This window comes from Heteronotia binoei, chromosome 5, assembly GCF_032191835.1.
Source record: "Heteronotia binoei isolate CCM8104 ecotype False Entrance Well chromosome 5, APGP_CSIRO_Hbin_v1, whole genome shotgun sequence".
Lineage (NCBI taxonomy): Eukaryota > Metazoa > Chordata > Lepidosauria > Squamata > Gekkonidae > Heteronotia > Heteronotia binoei.
Genome location: NC_083227.1, coordinates 18,292,441 through 18,317,602, shown reverse-complemented (window position 1 = coordinate 18,317,602; position 25,162 = coordinate 18,292,441). Strand labels below are relative to the sequence as shown.

At 47.0% G+C, this 25,162-nt stretch overlaps 2 protein-coding genes across 2 annotated transcripts; both read left to right on the top strand.

Moving 5' to 3' along the window:
• Nucleotides 1-348: 348 nt before the first annotated feature.
• On the top strand, nt 349-9,876 carry LOC132571787 (zinc finger protein 397-like). Its single transcript, XM_060238581.1, is given in 4 exon segments — nt 349-1,084; nt 2,338-2,452; nt 8,719-8,990; nt 8,992-9,876. Coding segments are annotated over 4 exon segments (1,992 nt in total). The 5' UTR covers nt 349-364.
• A 3,280-nt stretch (nt 9,877-13,156) lies between these two features.
• Nucleotides 13,157-25,162, top strand: LOC132571077 (zinc finger protein 883-like). The gene is made up of 4 exons (XM_060237740.1): nt 13,157-13,446; nt 19,563-20,308; nt 20,671-20,773; nt 23,321-25,162. Exons 2-4 carry the CDS (start codon nt 19,583-19,585, stop codon nt 24,553-24,555), a joined length of 2,064 nt encoding a protein of 687 aa, XP_060093723.1. The 5' UTR covers nt 13,157-13,446; nt 19,563-19,582; the 3' UTR covers nt 24,556-25,162.

Sequence of the window (25,162 nt, the reverse complement as noted above, 5' to 3'; positions counted from 1 at the left end):
AGGATGTCTGTTGTGGGGGAGGAAGGTAAAGGAGATTGTGAGCCACTCTGAGTCTCTGATTCAGAGGGAAGGGCAGGGTATAAATCTGCAGTCTTATTTTTCTTCTTCTTTTCTGGAGACATTCCACATACAGAAACAATAAAATGGCAAGGGCCCCTGACAGCTGGGAGACCTTGGACCAGTCACTCTCTGCCTAACCTATCTTACAGGGTTGTTGTGTGGTTAAAATGGGGGAGGGAGAACAACATACACTACCCTGAGCTACTTGGAAGAAGGACAGGGTAACTGCTAGATAGGAGAGAGATTGCCTTGTCCTTATTAAAATGATTTTTTTTTTGTACTAGAACTATAGCCAGGAATGAAAATGGAGGGGCTGAGTTTGGCAGGATCTCCAACAAGTGAATGCCTGGATTTGGGAGGAAGAATCCCTCAGATTCTCCAAGTTGAAACTGTAAGGGAGTTTCTGGCAGGGGCAGCTCTGCAACCCATCAAGGAAGAACCAGCTGAAGGGTTGCAACCACACGGGAAAGTCCAGCATCAGGAATTCCCAAAGATGACCCAGTTCCCACATATGGGATGGTACAATCCACAGCGGCCTCGGACCCTGTCAGAAGAGGACAGTTCCCAGAAGTTCCCAGCCTCCTTCACGGCAGCAGCTGGCATCACCCCATGGCCTCAAAGGGAGTGTGTGGCCCAAATTCCACCAGAACTTAGTGAGGAGACCCGAGAGGCCTCTGACCCTACAGCTTCTTCTGTCAAAGTGAAGGAAGAGATACTGGAGGAGTTCCTGGTCGGCTTGGAGACGTGCCAGCAGCGTTTCAGGCAGTTCTGCTACCAGGAGGCCGAGGGACCCCGAGAGGCTTTCAGCCAACTCCAGGATCTCTGCCATCAATGGCTGGAGCCAGAGAGACACACCAAGGAGCAGGTCCTGGAGCTGGTGATCCTGGAGCAGTTCTTGTTCATCCTGCCTCAGGAAATGCAGAGCTGGGTCAGGGAATATAGTCCTGAGACCAGCAGCCAGGCAGTGGCCTTGGCGGAAGATTTCCTCCTCAGGAGAGGAGAGGCTGAAGGTGCTACGCAAAAGGTGAGAGAACTCCATCCTGTTTATCAATTTAAATTGATAAGAGCCAGTTTAGCATAGTGGTTAGGAGTGTGGACTGTAATCTGGGAGAACTGGGTTTGATTCCCCACTCCTCTACATGCAACGGCTGGTGTGACCTTGGGCCAGTCACAGGTCTCTCAGAGCTGTTCTCTCAAGAGCAGTTCTTGAAAGAGCTCTCTCTCAGCCCCGCCTACCTCACAGGGTGTCTGTTGTGGAAGAAGATTGTAAGATGCTCTGAGTGAAGGGCAGAGTATAAATCCAATCTCCTCTTCTTCTTCTTCTTCCTCCCGCCTCCTTCCCCCCTTTGGCGTGTGACATGCGGTCTGTGCCTAGAATACGTGTGGTGTTTTTTCCTGTGTTCTTTTCCATTCCTGCAGCCCTGAGAAGCTCATGGCACCGCACATGGTTCTCTCTTAACAACGTCCCTGTGAGGTGGGTTCGGGCTGAGAAATACAGTGCATGTATCGAAAGCGCTTATTTAATATTTTACACTTATTCCATTTTTATCCAGTCATTCCTCCAAGGAGCTGATGGCTGCATATGTGGCTTTCCCATCCTTCATTTTATCCTCACAACAACCCTGTGAAGTAGATGTGGCTGAAAGCAAGTGACGGGGCCAAAGTCACCCAGTGGCAGAGTGGGGATTTGAACCAGGGTCTCCCGGATCCCACTCTAACCACTCCCTCACACTGACTCCTGTACGCATGGGTGGCACAACATAAATAAATAAAGTTTTCCAGTGTGATAGTGTAGAAAGGGACCTTGACACTTTCTTCCAATTCCATGTGCTGACTGGAGCTGGTAATTTAATTTGGATACAAATGTATAGGACTGCTCAACCTATTTTAGGTCAGGTGGATGTGGGCAAAAGTGGATTGTGGATCGTCCTTTTAATGTCCCCCTTCCCAAATCTCTGATTGCTAAACATTGTCATTGTTTGGTGTGGTGGTGAAGTGTGTGGACTCTTATCTGTTATCTGGGAAGACCAGGTTAGATTCCTCGCTCCTCCACTTGCACCTGCTGGAATGGCCTTGGGTCAGCCATAGCTCTTGCAAGAGTTGTCCTTCAAAGGGCAGCTTCTATGAGAGCTCTCTCAGTCCCACCTACCTCACAGGCTGTCTGTTGTGGGGGAGGAAGATAAAGGAGATTGTGAGCCACTCTGAGACTCTGAGATTTGGAGTGGAGGGTAGGATATAAATCCAATTTATTCTTCTTGTTGTTGTTTTCTGTTTCAGAGACAAGGGCCCTCAGAATATATGGCTGTTAATTCCCCCAAGTCTGAGGATGGTCCACTCGACTCCATAAAAATGCGGTTCTCTGTGGAGGCCAAACATGAGGCCCGCTTGCTGGGTAAGCATCAGGGCCTCAAGTGACCTCTACTGACCTCTTGTCTCCCTTGAAGAAGCGTATATTACACAGAAACATGAAACAGCCTTCTGTTGAGGCAAACCGTTGGGCCAATGAGGCCAGTATTGCCTACTCAGAATGAGAGGGGCTCTCCAGGGTCTTTTCCCTCAGCTCCTACCTGATCTTTTTAACTGGAGAAGCTAGGGACTGAAGATGGAACCTGCCAAGCAGAGGGTCAACAGCTGATCAACAGCCCCTCCCCGACATGTACGCTACATTTAATTTCTGGTCAGGAAGACTTTTAGTGTTGGGGTTTAAATTCTGGTCATGTTCCTAGTGTGGCGCAAAACCAGGGTGTGTGTTTTACATGCAGGTGGACACTAAATGTTCAGATGCCTGGCCTCTCCAGCTAAAGGATCTTCAAAAGCAGGTAGGCTTCCCAAATCCCCCGCTTTGCCTGGTGACCCCCGATTTGAAGCCTTCTTCTCCCGCTAGCCAAAACTCTGGAAAGCGGGGGGGGGAATGGCGGCCCTTCCCACCCAGCCCCGATCTCAGCAACTTTTCCTTGCCCTGCCCTTCCCACCCAGCCCCGATCGCAGCAGCCTTTCTTCAGTTTTCCCAGGCTGCTTCCGGTCCCAATCAGCTGGCTGGCGGGAGAGGGGGGGAGAGAGGGAGCCCCGCCTGCAAAGGACCATGTGCCTTTGCACCTCCAGAGGCTTGACTTGAAAGGCTTCCATTTAGGATGGTGTGTCTGTGTGTGTTTCTGTGAAGAAGCTGGCAGCAAATGGTGAGTTGAGAGGCTGATCCGCTGCTTCAGACTGGCCAGAAAGAGGGGGGGGGGGGGGAGAAAGGGAAACGTCTTCATTATTTCCTATGTGATCGATTCTCATAGGGTATAATGGGGAATTGTTCTGGAGGTTTCGGGGGCTCTGGGGGAGCTGTTTTTTGAGGTAGAGGCACCAAATTTTCAATATAGTATCTAGTGCCTCTTCCCAAAGTACCCCCCAAGTTTCAAAACGATTGGACCAGGGGGTCCAATTCTATGAGCCCCAAAAGAAGGTGCCCCTATCCTTCATTATTTCCTATGCAAGGAAGACATTTAAAAAGGTGTGCTGTCCCTTTAAATGTGATGGCCAGAACTCTCTTGGAGTTCAATTATGCTTGTCACACCCTTGTTCCTGGCTCCACCCCCAGTGTCTCCTGGCTCCACCCCCAAAGTCTCCTGGCTCCACCCCCAAAGTCCCCAGATATTTCTTGAATTGGACTTGGCAACCCTAAAAGCAGGTCTTGGGAAATTGCTCTTGCTCTCTTGTTCTCTCCATTTCTCTCTCTTTGCCTGAACCCCTGGAAAGCTGCTGCCCAGTCATAGAAGACCACTCTGAGCTACACAGGTGAAAGATCTGACATGGCATAAGGAAGTTTCCTATGATGGAACATCTGCTTTGCACACAGGAAGTCCAGATTCAACTGGCGAGAAAAGAGCCAATTTGGTGTAGTGGTTAAGTGCACAGACTCTTATCTGGGAGAACCGGGTTTGATTCCCCACTCCTCCACTTGCACCTGCTGGAATGGTTAAAATGCTTGGGGCTCTTTAGCTTGGAGAAACATCAACTGCGGGGTGACATGATAGAGGTTTATAAGATTATGCAAGGGATGGAGAAAGTAGAGAAAGAAGTACTTTTCTCCCTTTCTCACAATACAAGAACTCGTGGGCATTCAATGAAATTGCTGAGCAGTCGGGTTAAAATGGATAAAAGGAAGTACTTCTTCACCCAAAGGGTGATTAACGTGTGGAATTCACTGCCACAGGAGGTGGTGGTGGCTACAAGCATAGCCAGCTTTAAGAGGGGATTGGATAAAAATATGGAGCAGAGGTCCATCAGTGGCTATTAGCCACAGTATGGATGTATACACACACACACACATATATATATATGTGTGTGTGTGTATACACACACACACACATATATTGGCCACTGTGTGACACAGAGTGTTGGACTGGATGGACCATTGGTCTGATCCAACATGGCTTCTTTTATGTTCTTATGTTGTGGGGGAGGAAGGTAAAAGAGATTGTGACCACTCTGAGACTCTGAGATTCAGAGTATAGGGTGGGATATAAATCCAATATCATCATCATCATAACCCTTGATCCCTTTAATAGAGGCTTAGAGGGATGCTTAGAGCCAGTTTGATGTAGTGGTTAAGTGTGCAGACTCTTATCTGGGAGAACTGGATTTGATTCCCTACTCCTCCATTTGCAGCTGCTGGAATGGCCTTGGGTCAGCCATAACACTTGCAAGAGTTGTCCTTGAAAGAGCAGCTTCTAGGAGAGCTCTCTCAGCCCTACCAACTTCACATGGTGTCTATTGTGGGGGAGGAAGATAAAGAAGATTGTGAGCGACTAAGACTCTGATTCGGAGTGGAGGGCGGGATATAAATCCAGTATTATAATAATAATAATAATAATAATAATATTATTATTATTATTTTACCTCGATGCCACAAAAAGCTTCAGCTTCCCATTTCCACAGATTAAACCTCTCCTTGCAGTCAAAATGGCTGCCAATCACTCATCTTTCTGCATTCTTGGGTATGAAATATTGTCTCACAGCAGAATCCTTCACTGTGTAAGAAACTGAACCTGTGAGACAATAAATCTACTTTGAATTTGATTTTACCATTATGACCCCCCAAGGTGGCTTTGTTGAGCCGTACGTGGGCTTCTATTTTATTTATTTATTTATTTATTACTTTCCATTTATATCCCGCCCTCTCCGCAAGCGGACTCAGGGCGGCTTACAACATCATAAAAAACAATCAATCCAATAAAACATATAAAACCATAATTTACATATATCAACTTTAAAACCATTCTATAGCGCTACTTCAGTCCAGTATAGGCGGTATTGACTTCTCGACTATGATCGCCAGCATTTTGTAGGATGTCCGGTGGCAGCCCTTTTTCAATCAAACCGCAAAAGCCTGTTTAAACAATTCGGTCTTACAGGCCCTGCGGAACGCAGACGAATCCCGCAGGGCCCTTATAGCTTCTGGGAGGGTGTTCCAAAGTTCTGGTGCTGCCACCGAAAAAGCCCTGGATCTCGTCATACACAGCCTGGCTTCTTTTGGGCTAGGGGCAGACAACAGATTTTTTGTCCCTGATCGCAGTGCTCTCTGGGGGATATATGGGGAAAGGCGGTCCCGTAGATAGGCAGGTCCCTGACCATAGAGGGCTTTAAAGGTTAATACCAACACCTTGAAGCAAACTCGGAACACAACAGGCAACCAGTGCAGCTCTCTCAGCACTGGCTGAATGTGCTCCCAACGCGGCAGCCCCATTAACAGCCGTGCTGCAGTGTTCTGCACTAGTTGTAGTCTCCGGGTTAGCATCAAGGGTAGCCCCATGTAGAGAGCATTACAGTGATCTATTCTTGAGGTGACCGTAGCATGGATTACCGTCGCTAAGTCGTTGTGCTCCAGGTAAGGGGCCAGCTGCCGCGCTTGCCGAAGATGAAAAAAGGCAGATCTAACAGTGGCTGCTACCTGGGCCTCCATTGTAAGGGAGGACTCAAGAAGCACGCCTAAGCTCTTGACCTTAGGGACTGGTATCAGTGGTACCCTGTCAAGGGCTGGCAGCTGGATCTCTCTCCCGGGACCGCCTCGACCCAGGTAGAGAACCTCCGTCTTCGTCGGATTCAATTTCAGCTGACTCAGTCTGAGCCAAAAAGCCACAGCTTGTAACGCCAGGTCTAGATTTTCCAGGGTACAGTCAGACTGGCCACCCATCAATAGATAGAGCTGGGTGTCATCTGCATATTGATGGCAACCCAGTCCATACCTCCTGACAATCTGGGCAAGGGGGCGCATATAGATATTAAATAGCATCGGGGATAGGACCGCTCCCTGTGGCACCCCACAACTAAGAGAGTGCCTCTGGGATGCTTCCTCCCCTATCACAACCCTTTGTCCCCGATCTTGGAGAAAGGAGGTCAGCCACTGTAAGGCAGATCCCTGAATCCCCACATCGGCAAGGCGGCTAGTCAGTAGCTGATGGTCAACCGTGTCAAAAGTGGCCGACAGATCTAATAACAACAGCACTGCAGAGCCGCCCTGATCCAGATGTCGCATAAGGTCATCTATGAGAGCGACCAGAACTGTCTCCGTCCCGTGACCTGGCCGGAAGCCGGACTGGAATGGATCCAGTGCGGAAGTGTCCTCCAGGAATCCCTGCAGCTGAATCACCACCGCCCGCTCTATGCCCTTACCCAAAAAGGGAAGGTTTGACACCGGCCGAAGGTTCGCCAATATGGCCGGGTCTGCTGATGGTTTTTTTAAGAGGGGACAGACCACTGCCTCTTTAAGAGGTGTGGGAAAGATCCCTTTGATCAGGGACCTGTTGATAATGTCCTGTAGTGGTTCACGCAGCCACATTTGGCTAGCCTTCATAAGCCAAGACGGGCACGGATCTAACCTACAGGTCGTAGGGCGTACAGCTGCAAGGATCCTGTCGACTTCCTCCAGACTGAGTGGACCGAAGGAGTCCAGAACTGGACCAGAAGACGTGCTCGGTGCCCCAAGTTCATCTACTGTATTAATTATGGCGGGTAAGTCGTGTCGGAGCGACGAGACCTTATCTGCGAAAAAGCTCGCAAAAGCCTCACAGCCTATTTCCAATTCTCTATTATTTTGTTTGCCCTGTGGCAATTGTGTTAATGACCGAATTATACTAAACAATTGTGCTGGGCGCGAGGTCGCAGATGCGATTCTGGACACAAAGTGATCCTTCTTTGCAATCCGAATAGCCATCTCATAGGTCCTCATAAATGACCTATATGATGTTCTCGTAGCTTCGTCACGAACGTGGTGCCATTGTCTCTCTAGTCATCTTAATCGTCGCTTCATTGATCGCAGCTCCGGGGTATACCACGGAGCGGATCGTGATCGAGGATGAAGAGGACGTCGGGGAGCGATTTCGTCGATGGCCTCGGAGAGCCGGTTATTCCAGGTCTCCACTAGCTCATCCAACGAGTCACCAGTGGGCCAAGGATCCCGTATAGCCATTTGAAGCCGCAACGGGTCCATCTGACTATGCGGGCGAGCCAAAATCTGCTCACCGCCTAAATGGGACAGGGGTGGCATGTCCACACGGGCCTTCAGGGCCTGGTGGTCAGACCATGGCACTGCCTCGGCAGATATCTGACCCACTACTACTCCCGCCGCAAAGATCAGCTCTAGTGTGTTCCCAGCCTGATGCTTGGTGCCTGACCCCTTGATTCACCCATTTGAGCGCACCAATGGTGAGGGCCTTTTCCATCATGGCTCCGATCCAGAGGAATGCTCCATCTGAGATTTGTGCCCTGTGGGTCCTGTCTTCATCCTGTGAGGCATGTAAGAAAGAGTTATCCCCCCCAGGCATTCCACTAATATAATTTTGGTGGACTCTACCGACAGCGCTATTGACTTTTTATGCCAAAAGTTGTATGCTGAGTTTTAATGGAATTTTATTGCCCTGACTTGGATAGCCCAGGCTAGCCCAATCTTCTCAGATCTCAGAAGCTAAACAGGGTCAGCCCTGGCCAGTATTTGGATAGAAGACCTCCAAGGAAAACCAGGGTCATCATGACCAATATTCCCTCTAAGCTGTGGAGTCTTGTGAGCAAAAATCCTAATTTGTGAGCTACTGCATAAACCAGTTTGCTCTGGGGCCATTCTTCCTGAGCTAAGACAAAAATATGTGAGCCAGAAGCTTAAAAACTGTGAGCTAGCTCACACTAACTCAGCTTAGAGGGAATACTGGTCATGACATGGACGCAGTCAACGGCAACCCCTCTCTGTATCTTACTTTGAAGATCCTACTCGGGGTCACCATAAGTCAGCTGTGACTTGATGGAATCTTCTGTTGCTACCACCATGTTTTTGTTGTAGTACTGTTAAGTTGTTAGCTGCCCCAAGCCCCACTCTGGGGGAGGGGCAGGATAAAAATCTGATAAAATAAATCAGTAAAATAAATAGATCCTTTACCATGCTATCCTGTAGGGCAGAGGTGGGGAATCTCTGGGCCAAGCCTCGAGATCACTTGGTCTGGCCCTCAGGGATTACCGGCCTGAATTGTTCTCCCTTGACAGAGCACTGTTTTTTAAGTTGATAATTTTGCATAGCCCACGAATGATGTTATAAATATCTAAATGGCCCTTGGCAGAAAAACGGTTCTCTACCCCTGCTGTAGGGTAAAATTCATATGGTGATTCTTTTCCCATCCCCAATAGGTGAAGAGCAAATCCAGCAGAATGAGGAAACAACCACAAGGCCTGAGCAAGTAGATATCAATGCAGTATCACAGGGAAGAGCAGAAGGGATATTTTCCCAGGATCATGAGGAAAAAGAGTTGCCTACAAGTCATGAGGGACCAGAAAGTCAACAGGAAAACTATCCAGGGGAAGCAACAGATATTTGTGAGGAACCCAACCTGAGCTTCCATGGAAGCGCTTTCCAAGATGGAATCTGCAGGCTTGAGGGAGAAAAATTATCTATCTCTGAAAATTACCTCACTGAGAATCAGGAAACACGGTTGGCAGAGAAACTATCAGTGCACATACCATGGCAAAATCTCCAGTAGGAGACCACCCCTGCTAAGCATCCCTGAGAAAGGTCATGTGTCATATGAATGCTCAGAGTGTGGGAAGAGCTTCATCTGGAAGTCGCACCTTTTTAGGCACAAGCGAAGCCACTCAGGAGAGAAAGCGCACCAGTGCTCTGAGTGCGGGAAAGGCTTTATCTTCAAAACAGACCTTTTCAGGCACAAGAGGATCCACACAGGAGAGAAGCCCTATGAATGCTCGGAATGTGGGAAATGCTTTAGCCGCAAACCGAACCTCATTACGCATAAGAGAACCCACACAGGAGAGAAACCACATCAGTGTGCTGAGTGTGGCAAATGCTTCAGTCGTAAACCAACCCTTATTACTCACAAGAGAACCCACATGAGGGAGAAACCATACGAGTGCTCAGAATGTGGGAAAGGCTTTATTTCTAAAATCGACCTTTTTAGGCACAAAAGAACCCACACAGGAGAGAAACCTTATGACTGCTCAGAGTGCGGGAAATGTTTCAGTCGGAAAGCCAATCTCATTACGCACAAAAGGACCCACACAGGTGAGAAGCCATACGAATGCTCAGAGTGTGGGAAAAAATTCAGCCGTAAAGGAAACCTTATTATCCACACGAGGACTCACACAGGAGAGAAACCGTACGAATGCTCTGACTGTCAGAAAAGCTTCACTCAGCGAATACATTTCCTGAGGCATGAATCAATCCATATGAGAGAGAGAAATGTGGAAGGTGTGGGGAATGCAGGGAGCGTGGCTTGGTGCTTACCAGGCGTAATAAAATTCACATGTGCACAAGAGGAGCCAGAGAAAGCGTGAAGGAAAGGTTGTCTGGTTCTTCTTGGCTTTGTGAACATCAAATGACCCATTCTGAAGTAAAACAGAAAGGATGTTTAGACTGCAGGTGGTCTTTTGGGGTGAAACTGAAACCATGTATCACATTTGATGAATCATAGAATCATAGAGTTGGAAGGGGCCATACAGGCCATCTAGTCCAACCCCCTGCTCCATGCAGGATCAGCCTAAAGCATCTCGGATAAATAATCATCCAGCCGCATTCTGAAGACTGCCAATGAAGGAAGCTTCAAACTGCAGATGGGACTGAGTGTGGGGGGGAAGTAGCGTAGAAACCTTATGACAATTTATCTGTGCAAAAAAGATTGCATAGGCAACACTATATGATGAAAAAGCAATATTCCAATGACATTACTTACTGTTGGAAAAGACACTGTAAGCAGTCTCAAAATACCTTCCCCAAAACACACCCTTTAGTAACACCAGTGCTTTAAAAAAAAAAAAAGGTGCTGCTACTCTTATGCAAAGTTGTGCCAATCTCCACCAATTCCCTCTCCTGACCCCCATTAGGCTATTCCTGTTTCTCTAGCTGAGTGGACCAGGCCAGCCTGGTACCAGTTATTGAGTGCTGTCACTAGCCCCCTCCCCCAAACCAAAGTAGCACCCAACAAAATTATTCATTGGGGCACACACAAGCATAGATTAAGATCCTGCGTGGTGTAGCGCTGAGATCAGGGGTGTCAAACTTGTTATGAGGGCCAGATCTGACTTAAATGAGACCTTGTCGGGCCGGGCCATGCATGTACCTATTTAAGATTAGGTACTAGAAATATAAACTTTATAAAGGACACAGACAAACACAAAGATTTTAAAAAAATGTTTAAAACAGCACTTGTTGGTCTTAAAGCTTTTTTTGTATTTCTCCCGTGGGATCCAGGGAACTAGGCAAAGGAAGCTCTGGCTCTTTCCTTCCTTCCCCAGAAGACCAAGGGGGAGGAGCCTCAGCCAATAGCAGGAAGAGAGTATTGGCTCAGTAGCTCTGCTGTGCAATTGAGAGAGCCTGGCAAAGCAAGCTCTGCCTCCCCCACTCCCCCCCCAAAGGAAGGAGCCTCAGCCAATGGAGAAAATAGAGGTTTTGCTCTGTAGCTCCTGTGTGGTTGAGCAAGCCTGCAAAGCAAGCTGTGATGCAGAAGGAAGCAAGAGAGAGGGAGAAGGAAGCAAATTACATCCAGTTCAGGCCCCGTGTAAGAAATGATGGCTGCAGAGGGCAAATTGTATGGTATTCCATAGGTTCTAGGTGAACTTTCTCTCCAAATTCTCTCCTCCACAGGTACTGCCCCGCTAAATCTCCAGGAATTTACCATCCTGAGGTTGACAACCCTCCCTATGATGGCTGCTAGCCTTGGGAGAGTCATTTTTGTAGCACCTTAGAGCAGGGATGGATGGGCAAAGGAAACTGGATTAAAGTAGGATGGTCTCAGTTTAGCTTATAGGGAGACCTCAGGATTGTTGAACAAACAACAAACAACTGGGTTAAAATGAATTAAAACAGACACAGTGGTGGTGGGAAGTACCGTCAAATTGAAGCTGACTTATCGTGACCTCACAGCATTTTCGAGGCAAGAGGCGAACAGAGGTACTTTGCCCTTGCCTCCCCCTGGACTTCCTTGGTCTCCCATCTCTGCTTGGCTTCAGCAAATCTGATGAGATCTGGCTAGTTGTCCAGGTCAGGACTAAAACAGACAACAGAATACCTTAAAAACCATAGCAAACTTCATCTTAAAACCCTGCCTGTGATCTGACCTTGCGTTTCAGGGGGCTTTAGGTAGAAATCCCGAGGATACCTTGTTCTAAATCCATGTTACAGTGTTATGGTACAGCACTACCATGAAGCCCAGAATTTGTCACTTTGGTTTTTTTAATAGTGCCATGTGCAATCTGTCCTTTGCTATTTCCTTTTGGGAAACCACCTAAATAAACAGTGAAATTATGCACACTCTCACTGCCACAGCACTGAATCTCTGATGATGGTTTCTTAACTAATAGCACAGCCTGACAAAGGCAGCCCAACTGCCAAGTCCAATTCAAGAAATATCTGGGAACTTTTGGGGTAGAGCCAGGAGACAGGTTGTGGCAAGCACAACTGAACTCCACTGGGAGTTCTGGCCATCACATTTAAAGGGACCGCACACCTTTTAAATGCCTTTGCTCCATTGCAAATAATGAAGGATAGGAGCACCGTTTTTGGGGGGGCTCATAGAATTGGACCCCCTGGTCCAATCTTTTTGAAACTTGGAAGGTGTTTTGAAGTGAGGCATTGAATACTATGCTGCAAATTTGGTGCCGCTACCTCAAAAAACAAGAGCCCTGTGGCGCAGAGTGATAAAGCTGCAGTATTGCAGTCCTAAGCTCTGCTCACGACCTGAGTTGGATTCTGGCGGAAGCTGGGTTCAGATAGCTGGCTCAAGGTTGGCTCAGCCTTCCATCCTTCCGAGGTCAATAAAATAAGTACCCAGCTTGCTGGGGGGAAAGTGTAGATGACTGGGGAAGGCAATGGCAAAAGTCTGCTGTGAAAACGTTGTGAAAGCAACGTCACCCTAGAGTCGGAAATGACTGGTGCTTGCACAGGGAACTACCTTTACCCTTTTTTTTTTACCTCAAAAAACAGGCCCTCCAGAGCCCCAGATACCCATGGATCAATTCACCATTATACCCTATGGGAATAGGTCTCAATAGGGAATAATGGAGTGCCCAGCAGACATTTCCCTCTCCCCCCCCCCTCTGCTTTCTGATGACCCTGAAGCGGGGAGGGCCTCCAAACTGGGGGATCCCTTGCCCCCAACTGGGGATTGGGCAGCCCTGGGGCAGCCGCTACAGTATGAAGGTGGTTCTTTCCATGCGGTCTGTAAAAACCAAACCTCTTTACTCTCATCTGGATCCATCTCGCCCCGCTCCCCCCACCCCACCCCAAGCAAGCAGAGGAAGGAGCCAGCTGGGGTTTTCTTTTCTCGCCCTGTAATCCATGTCTTTCAGATTTCTATACGGGATACAGGTCATTTCTTCTTCTGGGCCTCTCTAGAGGAGCCCCCCACCCCCGACAGCAGCTGCTACTACGGTTGCCAGCCTCCCGGTGGGACCTGGAGGCCTCCCGTTTTTACAGCTGATCTCCAGCTTGCAGAGATCAGCTCCTCTAAAGAAAATGGCTGCTTTGGTGGGTGGACACTCTACGGCATTGCACCTTGCTGAGGCCCCTCCCCTCCCCAAAATCCGGATCCACCCCTCAAAACCTCTAGGTATTTTCCACCCCAGACCTGGCAACCCTAGGCTGCTCTTCTGTTGCCTCCCGTTGTTTGTTTGTTTTTTGTGAGCGGCACAATGGGTTAAGTTCACGGAGTTCTAACGGCTAGAGAGGAGAGCCAGAAATGGCTGGGAAGAGGAGGAGAATATGCCAAAAAAAAGGAGGTGGGGGAAAGTGAGGTCACCTTCCTGCCCCACCCTCTCCTCTTCCAGGGGTAAAACTTCCTTTTGGATCCCCCCCCCCCCCCCAACCCCAGCATCCTGCAGGAGCAATTGCCCAGAATCTAAGGGGTTTAGGTGAGTAACAAGCAAAAGGGCACGGGAGGGGAAAAGGAGTTGCAGAGACTTGGATCGGGGCGGAGAAGATGTGTGGAGAAAAACGTGGTGCTTCATCAGCGCCCGCGGGGTGGGTTGCAAACATTGTCATGCACCCAGTGGCCTGAGAGACGTGTGTTTGTGCGTGTGTGCCCGAGACAGAGGGAAACGAAATCTCAATTTTTAAAAATTGATTTTGCTGCTGTTGACCCTTAAGGAGCTGTTGGCATTTTGGAGGGGCTGTTCTCTTTATCTTTTTTTTTTTTTAATGTGATGTTTTATTTGAAACTCAGCAGGATATGTGCTTCATCACAAAAGGTTGTGTCTGTGTTTTTTTTAATGCACGCTGCAGTATACTTCGCAAGCGTGAACTGATGCATGCAGGTATGGAACAGTGAAGTTCTCAGTGTGTGCACTGCAGCATAATTCTGAAAGGGGGATTTGTACACACCGCGCTGTTGCAACATCATTTGCAAAAGGGGGGGCGGGTTGCATGAGCTGCTGTGTTACAAGATGGCACAGGAATCTGAGAAGCAAGCCCTTTATAGGACAGAGAATTAGTGAAGCTGGTGGGTGGGGGCTTTTGATTGTCAAAAATATGGCTGGACAGAAAGCATCGCTTGGCTGTGATGACACAGAAGAAGCAGGGTTGGGAAATCCATGCCCCTCCCTTCATTTTATAAAAGGCATTACTATGGTTTGTGGCCGTTCTGTTCCAAAAATTTACTTTTCTGCATTAGTATTGAAACTGTATTGTTTTGAGTGTCAGAGCTGTCATTTCGGGCCACTACAAGGCTTCTGCCCTGACCTGGATATAGCCCAGGCTAGCCCGATCTCATCAAATCTTGGAAGCTAACCAAGGTTAATATTTGCAGACCTTTTTTGTAGAAAAAGCCCAGCAGGAGCTCATTTGCAAAAAATAGGCCACACCCCCTGACATCACAGTTCTCATGTAGGAACTCATATTAGGCTACACCCCCTGACATCGCCATTGTTTCACACAGGGCTTTTTTGTGGGAGTAGTAGTAACTCATTTGCATATTAGGCCACACCTCCTGATGCCAAGCCAGGCAGAACTGCGTTCCTGTGCATTCTGCTCAAAAAAAGCCCTGAGTATTTGGATGGGAGTCCACCAAGGAAGTTAAGGTCAGCATGCTGAGGCAGGAAATAGCAAACCACCTGCATTTGTCTCTTGCCTTTAAAACCCTATAGGATTGCCCTAAATCAACTATAAATCAACCCTATAGGGTTGCCCTAGATCAGCTAGGACATGACAGGAAGCGACAACAGCAAACAAGAGTTCTGGAGCTTGAATTCCAAAGCGCAGGGCTCTCACAGGAACATTTCACTTCCTGATAAAAATAGATGCATCCTTTTAAGTCGGAAGTAGCATCTTCAGTCTTCGTGTCCCAGCCCAGCAATCTTCTCTGTGGCTGTCCTTTTGCCTTTTGTTTATTTTGCCTTCAGCACCACCAAGGGAAAGCTGTGAAATATGAAGGAGAGGGGAAGATGAGGCAGTGAAGGCAGCAATAGTAAGATCGGTAAAAAAAAAAGGGTCCCAAGTGTTGAGCACTCTGCCTGTTTGTTGCACCATGTGCTGTACACCTGGGTGCATCGAAGACCTGACACCCGCCTATTGTCGGATCTGACAGTTTTATTTCTGCTGAGGAGAATGGGGCGCTCATTAAGTGTAGGCAATTTTGGCAAATGCGGGCAAAACCCATTAAGCTGGGCAATTTTTAATGCGCTGCTGCGGTTGCCCCTTTAAATTGCAGCGTGTGTACATGGTCTTTGGGAAAAAAAACCCATAACACTCTTCAAGGCAGCAAAGGCCAGAGCATAGACCTGGTTGCCCTAAACTCTGTACTCACAGCACTGGGGGGAAAAGAGAGAAACCACGCCATTCTTTCTCCCCAGCCATTTGAGTGCTGGAAGGCAGGGAAGGGTATCTAAGAGAGGTTTAATTATACTGATGATTTCTTCTCAAATTGTGGTAGGAGAGCTGCATGAGATTGTGTTTTGTGACTATTTTTTCCTAACTTTTGTTGCTGTTATTTCTGCCAATTTCTATTCCTGTTGTTTCTTATTTTGGCAAGTAAACATTTTTAGAAAAAGCCATCAGTTATACCTAGAAAAAAGACTCTCTGCCTCAGGTATGAGAAGGTTGGCCTAGACTGACACCTGACATTTAAAAGCGTTCAAGCTGCTTTCTGCTATTGACACGCTCACCTGGAAGACAGGAACAAAATTTTAAATGTGCTTCCATCAGCCTTGTAAATTGATTGTGTTACCCAAGGGAGTCAGTTTGGTATAGTGGTTAAGTGCATGGAGAACCGGGTTTGATTCCCCACTCCTCCACTTGCAGCTGCTGGAATGGCCCAATTGCCCCAAATTCTGTACTCACAGCACTGGAAAAACAGAGAGAAACCGGTCCATCCTTTCTTCTTTGCCATTTGAGCGAGGGAAGGCAGGGAAGCATATCTAAGAGTGGGTTTAATTATACAGATGATTTCTTCTCAAATTGTGGTGAGAGGGCTGCACAAGATTACATTTTGTTCCTATTTTTGCTATATTTTTTTTGTTCCTGTCACTTCTTATTTAGTAAAGTGAATATTTTTAGAAAGAGCAGGCCACCCATTTATACCCAGGAAACACTGCCTCAGTTACGAGAAGTTTGGCCTAGACTGACACCTGCCATTTAAAAGCGTTCAAGCTCCTTTCTGCTGTTGCCACACGCTCATCTGGAAGACAGAAACAAAATTTTAAACGTGCTTCCATCAGCCTTGTAAATCGATTGTGTTACCCAAGATCAGGGTTCCACAAAGTGCAATCTAGTGGCTGATGTCACTCCATTTCTACATGAAGCCTTTAGGAGGAATCATGCATAGCTTTGGAACTGGATGTCATCAATATGTGGATGACACCCATCTTTATCGCTCTCTGTTTAAGTTTTATTGGATCTGTATTCTGCTCTACCTGTGTCCAGGCTCTGAGTGGGTAACATGATAAAAAGCATTCAATACATAAAACCAATACTTGCATTTCACTGCAAAGTTGGAGTCCAGTGGCACCTTTAAGACCAACCAAATTTTATTCAGAATGCAAGATTTTGCATGCATGCATACTTCATCAGACCTGGATGTGTTTCATTGCGACAGCGGACGTCCAATACTATTCGGCCCCTTCTGCTCAGACTTCCTGCCAAATTGTTTTGTCCAATGGTTATCGACAGGGAGCTAGTTCACCCAGGAACCCTTGGATCTGCTTATTTCTGAATATCAACAACTCTTACACAGAACCAGGGATAGGAGGTTTATTAGACTGCCATCTTTATTGTTTTGTGACTGGAATGGATTTTTTAAAAAGTTTTTAATGTGATTATTGTTATCATTTTTATGTTGTAACCCTCCCCACTCAGGGGAGGAATAGATAGATAAAATATTTAACAATATATGATACAATAAATATACTGAAATGGTAATAAAAATGATGTAAAAACTTAGGAGTGGTGTATACTCTGTCTGGCCTATAAAGGGGAGGGGGGAAAGAGGAGAAAGGGGAGGCCAATCAAAGATGGAAACTGTCACTGTTCTCAACCATAATGCCCAGTGGAACAGCTCTGTTTTACAGGCCCTGTGGAACTGCATTAGATCCCACAGGGCCCGGATCTTAGCTGGAATTGTGTTCCACCAGGCCGTTGGAACATTCTTCCATCTGAGGACTGCTGGATGCTCTTAGGGGTCACCAGCAAGTTTTGATCACTAGAGTGCAACACTCTCTGAGGGGTATACCGGGAGAGGCGGTCCTGAAGGCATGCTGGTACCAGACCATTTAGGGATCTGAAGGTTAACGCCAAAACCTTGAATCTGATCTGGTCTTCCATCTGGAGCCAGTGCGATTGGTGGAGCACTGGTTGAATATGTAGTCTAAAGGGTGTTTCTGTGAGCACCCGTGCAGCTGCATTCTGGATCAGTTGCAGTTTCTGGGTCAGGTGATGCAGTAGTGGTCCTAAGTCGCTGCCTGATTGCTGTGGTCAAATGGCCGAAAGTAGATAAACTGAAAATGAATCCAGACAAGACTGAAGGGATGCGGGTTAGGAAGACAGAGATTTATTTTATTATATTTATATCCCGCCCTCCCCTGTTGGTGCTCAGGGCAACTAACAACCATTAAAATACACAAAATATGATACAATAAAATCATAACAATCATTAAAACATCTTAACATATACATATACAATTTTTGTCCCTAGATGGCACTGTTATTGATTCTTAATTAGCGCTGCTTGCTGTAATATCTTTAGATGTTGTTAAGCGCCTTATGTTTCTGTCTAAGGTCGGGATAAATATCGATACCATGGGTTGGTGAAGTGCTGGACCGCCTCCATTAGGTGTTAAAGGCCTGTTTAAAGAGTACTGTCTTACAGGCCCTGCGGAATTGTGGCAAGTGAGATCTTGAAGAACGTTCTACTTCCCACTTTTGATGGCGTTCATCCAATCCATGCTGACTCAGTGAAGAGCCTTGGGGGTCATACTGGACCCAGCTTCATTACTGGAGAATTTACAGAATAAGCTCAAGGGGACTTTTGGCAAAAACAACAAGAAGGAAATGGGAGCTTCTGTCTGCTTTTCTCTTTTTCTCTCTTCCCTGTTCATCTGGTTTACCTCTCTATAATGATTTGAATTTTGATATGTACGTTCCTTTAATTGTTGGTAAGTTGCAGTAGAGAAAGGGGGGTAAAAGATGGGGAATGGCTTTGTGAGGTGATTGGTTGGTGACCAACAGGTGTGGGTGGAGCTAAGATGTGTGTGTGGAGAGAGAAAGAAAAGTCAGTCAGCAGGGAACTCTTAGCAGAGCAACAGCAGTTAACAGTCAGTTATGGTCAGTCAGCAGTCTGCAGAGTCTGAGAAGCAGCAGTCGTCTGATTAGAAACCCATATGGTGCTGTGGAAGGCATTCAGATTCTAGGGAAGAAAAGCAGAATACTTTAGAGGACATATTAGGGCTAGATAGAGAGCCAAAAGCTAACACTGGCAGATATTATAGAAGTGTGGGAGACAGAAACTGTCAGAAAGTTGAGTTAGGAAGAGAAAGGAGGATTTGAAAATGAAGAGCAGGCCTCATTTTGGGCAGGAGCTCACAGAAGTGGAGCTCTGGAACCTCTAAATTTTATTGCTCTCTCTCTCTTTTTTTTTACTCCCCCCCCCCCCCCCATACTTGCTTCTGGACTCCATTGTTCAAATCCTCAGTGAGAATTTTGATGAACTTTAAGATTTGACAGACTTTCTAATATTTCCACCCCACAAAAAATGGGGAAATAACCAAAACATATAAAGCAGATGGAAATCATCATCATGCCACTGTGGCCACACAGGAGAAAGTAATGTTAAAAGTATAATGGGAGTAAAGTTATAATTCAAAAAGCATTTGAAGGTAGATGCTGAGGAGATATAATTTAGTACACCTTCCGGTGATATCAGAAGTGTGTGGCATATGCAAATGAGTTGTGCTAATGAGCACTGGCACCTCTTTTTTCTACAAAATTACCCTAGAGTGTCACCTCAATTAGAAGTTATTATTCATTGATGAATTAAGCTATAAAAATCTTGAAACCAATACACTTGTTCAAATAAAGTTTTATTTTGTTCTATATTAACTTTGTGTCCTGTGATTTTAAATTATAAGAGTCTCATCCTCAGGGCCACATGGTACAATGAAGAAGCCTTAGAGCTTCGGCACAATTCAGTCGGGAACGTTAAATAAAAATGTTGGAATTAAATTCCTGGTGGCAGCATTGCATATACTAAGAAGGAAGTAGAGACACCCTCCTTGAAACAGCATTCCCCCTCCCCCCCTTAAGGGCTGGGATGTGGGAAGAGCAAGATTTCTGTGTGGTTTCTGAGTGAGCTGTTACTTGTTTTAGAAATAGATTTGTACTTGCTAGATCTTGTAGCTCTTTTCACTGCTTACTTAAATGAACTGATGATTTTTATGTGAAAGCCATGGCACAGAGCTTCAGTTGCGAGGCACTACGTCCGTCTGTTCATTGAACAAACCTGATTAGCTTATTGGTTTCCCCCCCTCCTTTCTCATTCAAGGGCTGTAGCCAGCAGTCAAAATGGAGGAGCAGAACACGGCAGAAGCCAAAGCTGGGGAGAGATTGGCAGCGGAAGACAGAGATCTTCACATTGTCCAAGTTGGGATGATTGGGGGGTTCCTGAGTGGGGTGACCGCACCTCAAATTAAACAAGAACCTGATGAGGGGCTACAGCAAAGCTGGGGAGTCCAGCGGCAGGAGTTCCTGAAGACAACAAGACAGACTCCATATTCGGGATGGTCAGGCACTCCCCGCCCTCAGTTCCTGTCAGAGAACAGGACAACAGAATTCGGGGGCTCTTCCAAGGAAGGAGGTGATGCCGGCCAATGGCCAAGAGGAGAAGGTCCAACTCAACCCAAGCAGAGCCTGAGTCGGCAAGAAAACCGTGAGGCTTACAAGAGCCTGGACTCTCCCATGGAAGTGAAAGAAGAGATTCTGGACAGAGTGGACATGGCAAACTTGGAGCTACGGTGTCAGCGCTTCAGGCAGTTCAGCTACCAGGAATCGGAGGGCCCCCGAAAGATATTCTGCCAACTCTGGGAACTTTGCCACCAGTGGTTGAAGCCAGAGAAGCATACAAAAGAGCAGATCTTGGAGCTGGTGATTCTGGAGCAATTCCTGATGATCCTCCCTCTGGACATGCAGTGCTGGGTCAGGGAACGGGGCCCTGAGACTTGCGCCCAGGCAGTGACCTTTGCGGAGGATTTTCAGTGGCAGGCGCCGGAGGCCGATGGAACAGAGCAGAAGGTGAGAAGAGCTCACTCCAGTCATACCTACCAGACACCAAAGCATTGGGTTGCCAATCCCCAGGTGAGGGCAGGGGATCCCCCAGTTTGGAGGCCCTTCCCCCACTTCAGGGTCACCAGAAAGCGGTGGGCGGGAGGGAAATCTGCTGGGCACTCCATTATTCCAAATGGAGACCGATTCCCTTAGGGTATAATGGAGAATTGATCAGCAGGTATCTGTGGCGGGGGGGAGGGGGCATGCTTTTTTGAGATAGAGGAACCAAAGTTTCAGTATAGCATCCAGTGCCTCTCCCCAAAATACCCTCCAAGTTTCAAAAAAGATCAGACCAGAAGAGATGAACAAAATCCCTATTTCCGTTTCAGATCTCGGAGGACACGGATGGCTTGATGGCCGACTCTCCCAAATCGGAGCTGGACCCATCGGACATTGTGAAGATTGAGCTCTCAATGGAGAACTTGCAAGAAGGTGAGAGTTAGGCTGCCCTGGACTCATGGCTGGTCCTGCCGCTAGGCGAACTAGGCGACCACCTAGGGCGCTGGCCTTCTAGGGGCGCCAAGTTGGGCACCCCCCATGTAACGGTGATGTCAGTGTGGGCGGGGTGTGCGTGCCAGAGGTTAGCCTTGCCTAGGGTGCCAGACAGTCTAGGGCCAGCCGTGTCTGGACTTCCTTAGTCGCTGGAACTTTCTGGGATGGTTGCAACGGAGATCCTTTTCTGGAGTTTAAAACAGAGCCAAAAGCTGCTTTAAATCCAGTCTGATTAGTGGTCCAGCCAGCTCTGCTTGGACTGGCGGCAGCTGCTTAGAGTATCCACTGAAAGTCTTTCCCAAAACTTTCCCCCAGCACCACCCATGAGATCCTTTAAACTGGAATGGCCAGGGACCGAACCTGCAGTTTTCTGCATGCAAATAGAATTACGGTGGTGATTTATGCGGCAACACTGACCTTTGAACGCTCAAGTATGAAGCTGCTTTACATGAAGTCAAGCCTTTGACCTACCCTGCTTCTGCCTTGCCAGGCTTTTAATGGGAAACACCAAGAAGTGAGCTTGGGAAAAGCTTGGTGGCTCAGTAGTAGAGCGTCTGTTTGGCATGCAGAAGGTCGCAGGTTCAATCCCTGGCAGTTTAAAAGAATCAGGTGGGAGGTGATGTGGAAAACCTCAATTGGAGACTCTGGATAGCAGCTGCCGGTCAGACTAGTCAGTACTGATCTCGCCATGCCAATGGCCCGAGAGTCAGCTTAAAACAGATTCAAGCAGGGATGGAATTCTAGCAGGAGCTCCTTTGCATATCAGGCCACACACCCTTGATGTAGCCAATCCTCCAAGAGCTTACAAGGCCCTTTTTTTGTAAGCTCTTGGAGGATTGGCTACATCAGAGGTGGGTGGCCTGATATGCAAAGGAGCTCCTGCTAGAATTCCACCCCTGGATTCAAGTACATACATTAGTTGAGGGAGAGGCCATGGCTCAGTGGCAGAGGAATTGATTTGCGTGGAGAAGGTCCCTGGTTCCATCTCGGTTGCAAACACTCAGGTAGGAGGTGACGTGAAAGACCTCTCTGTACTTGAGACTGCAGCCAATCAGAGCAAGCAAGACTGACCTTGACAGACCAATGGTCTGACTCAGTATTAAGCAGCAGAAAAGAGCCAGAGTCCAGTAGCACTTTAACAATGAACAGAATTCGTAACAGGGGATGGAGCTTTTGTGAGTCGCTGCTCACTTCTTTGGATGCAGCTAGAATGTGAGTCCCTCTGTCCTATATATTGGAAAGTGGAGAGATTTCAGATGCCAAATGACATTAGCAGGCACATGACAATATTGTCATATTGTCTATTGTTATATTGCAGGGGTGGCCAAACCTGCTTAACTTAAGAGCCACATAGAACATCAGACATTTGAGAGCCAGAAGACATGAACGTCAGAAAGAAGGAAGGGAAATAGAAGAGGGAAGGGAGGAGGGAAGGAGAGGTGGAAAGAAAGTAACTTGGAAATGCATTCTTCAAGTCAGCTGAGGGGGCAGTGGGAGCTTCAAGAGCCACACAATGTGGGTGGAACAGCCACATGTGGCTCTTGAGCCACAGTTTGGCCAACCCTGTTATATTGTGTTACATTTTTTGTTTTGAGTTCTTTGGAGTTTTATCTAAAGAAAACACAAACCAGTTCTTCTTGGTTTGCCTGAAGTGGAAAGGAGGCTGGAGAAAGGGGAATGCTGTGTGAGAAGGAATATTTGTGAGAATGGGGGACCCTGACATATTGAGTGTGGTTTCATTAGCAGCTTCCACACATGTGCTTTCTGAGCTGTTAGGCCTTTGCCCTTATTATCAGTCAAATACAATATGATTTATTCCCGTTTTTCCTCTGCTGCTAGACCACTCAGCCTACCCTCCGGCCTGAGCTAGCTCAGAAGTCATTGCTAGTGGCTCTTCCCCCAACCCCACTGGATTTCATTACAGTTTGGATTAGTACCTATAGCTGCTTTTTTGGATTGTGAGTGCTTCCCAAGTTATTGACTGAATTGCTGTGATGTCACTCCTTCACCCAATGGGTAATTAAAAGAGGTGACTGGATAAACACACAGAGGTTCATCAGTGGCTGTTAGCCACAGGGTATTAATGGAACTCTGTCTGGAGCAGTGACGTTCTGTATTCTTGGTGCTTGAGGAGTGGGAGGGGGGCAACAGTGGGAGGGCTTCTAGTGTCCTGGCCCCACTGGTGGACCTCCTGATGGCACCTAGTTTTTTGGCCACTGTGTGACACAGAGTGTTGTACTGGATGGGCCATTAGCCTGATCCAGCATGGCTTCTCTTATGTTCTTAGAGGCCTAAAGAAAGTCCTAAAGATGGAGAAAATGGAAGGGGGCCAGATTTATGCAGAGTTTAGCTTGAGGCAGGCTTAGAGCTCATTCTTGTGCATATTAGTTCTTAAGTAAATAAGGATTGCCATGTCATTTATGCCTACAGGAATCCTTTCCATCTAATGTGGGATATAATTTACATGGTGATTTTTGCTTGTTGCAGGAGACCAGCAACAATATTATTTTGGCGAAGCAGGTGAATTGCAAGAGGAAGCTTGCAATACTGTGAGAAAAAAGACTACTTATGACAGTGGGAAAACCCTCCATCCAGCCTCTGACCATCTCTCCAAGAAAGAGAAACCATATAAATGCTCATACTGTGGGAAAATCTCTGATTGCAGGGCACACCTGATTATCCATGAGAGAACCCACACGGGGGAGAAGCCACATAAATGCTCTGTCTGTGGCAAGAGTTTCACTCGTAAAGAGTCTCTTATTATCCATGAGAGGTTTCACACGGGAGAGAAGCCCTATAAATGCTCAGTGTGCGGCAAAACCTTCAGTGATAAAATTGGCCGCCTCATACATGAAAGAACCCACACGGGAGAAAAACCATATAAGTGCACTGAGTGTGGGAAAAGCTTTGGAACTCGCTGTAACCTTCTAAGGCATAGAAGGGTCCACACGGGAGAGAAACCATATAGATGCTCAGATTGTGGGCAAAGCTTCAGATATAGACCGCAACTAGTGATACATGAAGGGACCCACAAGGGCGAGAAACCGTATAAATGCCCAGACTGCGGAGAGAGCTTCAATCAAAGTCGGCACCTCGTTATACACAAATGGACTCACACTGGAGAGAGACCACATAAATGTTCCATCTGTGGCAAAAGCTTCAATCAGAAATCGGACCTCATTACCCACACAAGAACCCACACAGGGGAGAAACCATACGTGTGCTCAGAGTGTGGGAAAAGCTTCATTTCAAGCTGCCAGCTTCGAAAGCATGAGAGGATCCACACGGGTGAGAAACCATACCAGTGTTCGGATTGTGGCAAATGTTTCACTTACAGCTCTCACCTGACAACCCACAAAAGGACACATACAGGAGAGAAACCATACCAGTGTCCAGACTGTGGCAAGTGCTTCATTTCCAGCTCTCACTTCACCGCGCACAGAAGGACGCATACAGGAGAAAAGCCGTATCAGTGTTCGTACTGTGGAAACAGCTTCATCCAGAGATCACAGCTTGCTAAACACGAAAGATCCCATACAGGCGAGAAACCATATATCTGTTCAGAGTGTGGGCAAAGCTTCCGGTGGAGTCAAGGGCTTAAGAAACACATGAGGACTCACACAGGAGAGAAGCCATATAAATGCTCACAGTGTGAGAAAACATTCACTAGTTCCTCTAATCTTTCTAGACATCAGAAAATCCATGCTAGGGAGAAACTGTAAGGACCTTGGTCAGAGACTATAAACTTCCGAAAATGCTTAGATGGTGGGACAGTGTATTGAGTGGACATCAGAAAACCACACCAAAGGAAAATCTTTCCATTGTGCCAAAAAGGTACAGTTACGCTTAGCAGCCAGTTCACACTGTAAATAGAGTCTTGGGAAACCTGGGTGATAACTCCTTTCATAGTTCTCAGTATCCTAGTCCTCAGAAAATCCAGTGCCACCATCACATGTGGATCTGGTTCACTGCCTATTCCCAAGAGCTGGGCATCCCAAAATTTGACACTGGCAATTGAAAAAATGGGTTTTGGCTCTCGTGCAGTGGTGTCTTGATTGGTTGCTGGTTTAAAATAAGTTTTGTTTAGGAACTTGTATTTTTCCACCTCTCTTGCTGAGTGTATGCAACCACTGAGAATCATTTCATTGATTTTTAGAGTCCGGCATTTGTATATACCTGTTTTGCTTTCAACGACTGTTCCCTGCCCAGAGCTGAAGAGATTTGTATTGGCCAAGACTGTATAAGTGCAAGTTTTGGGACATGCCTTCAACTGTAGGTTTCATGTTTAAAATGATTTCTCAACCTCATTAAATTTAACGGTGCCATGTC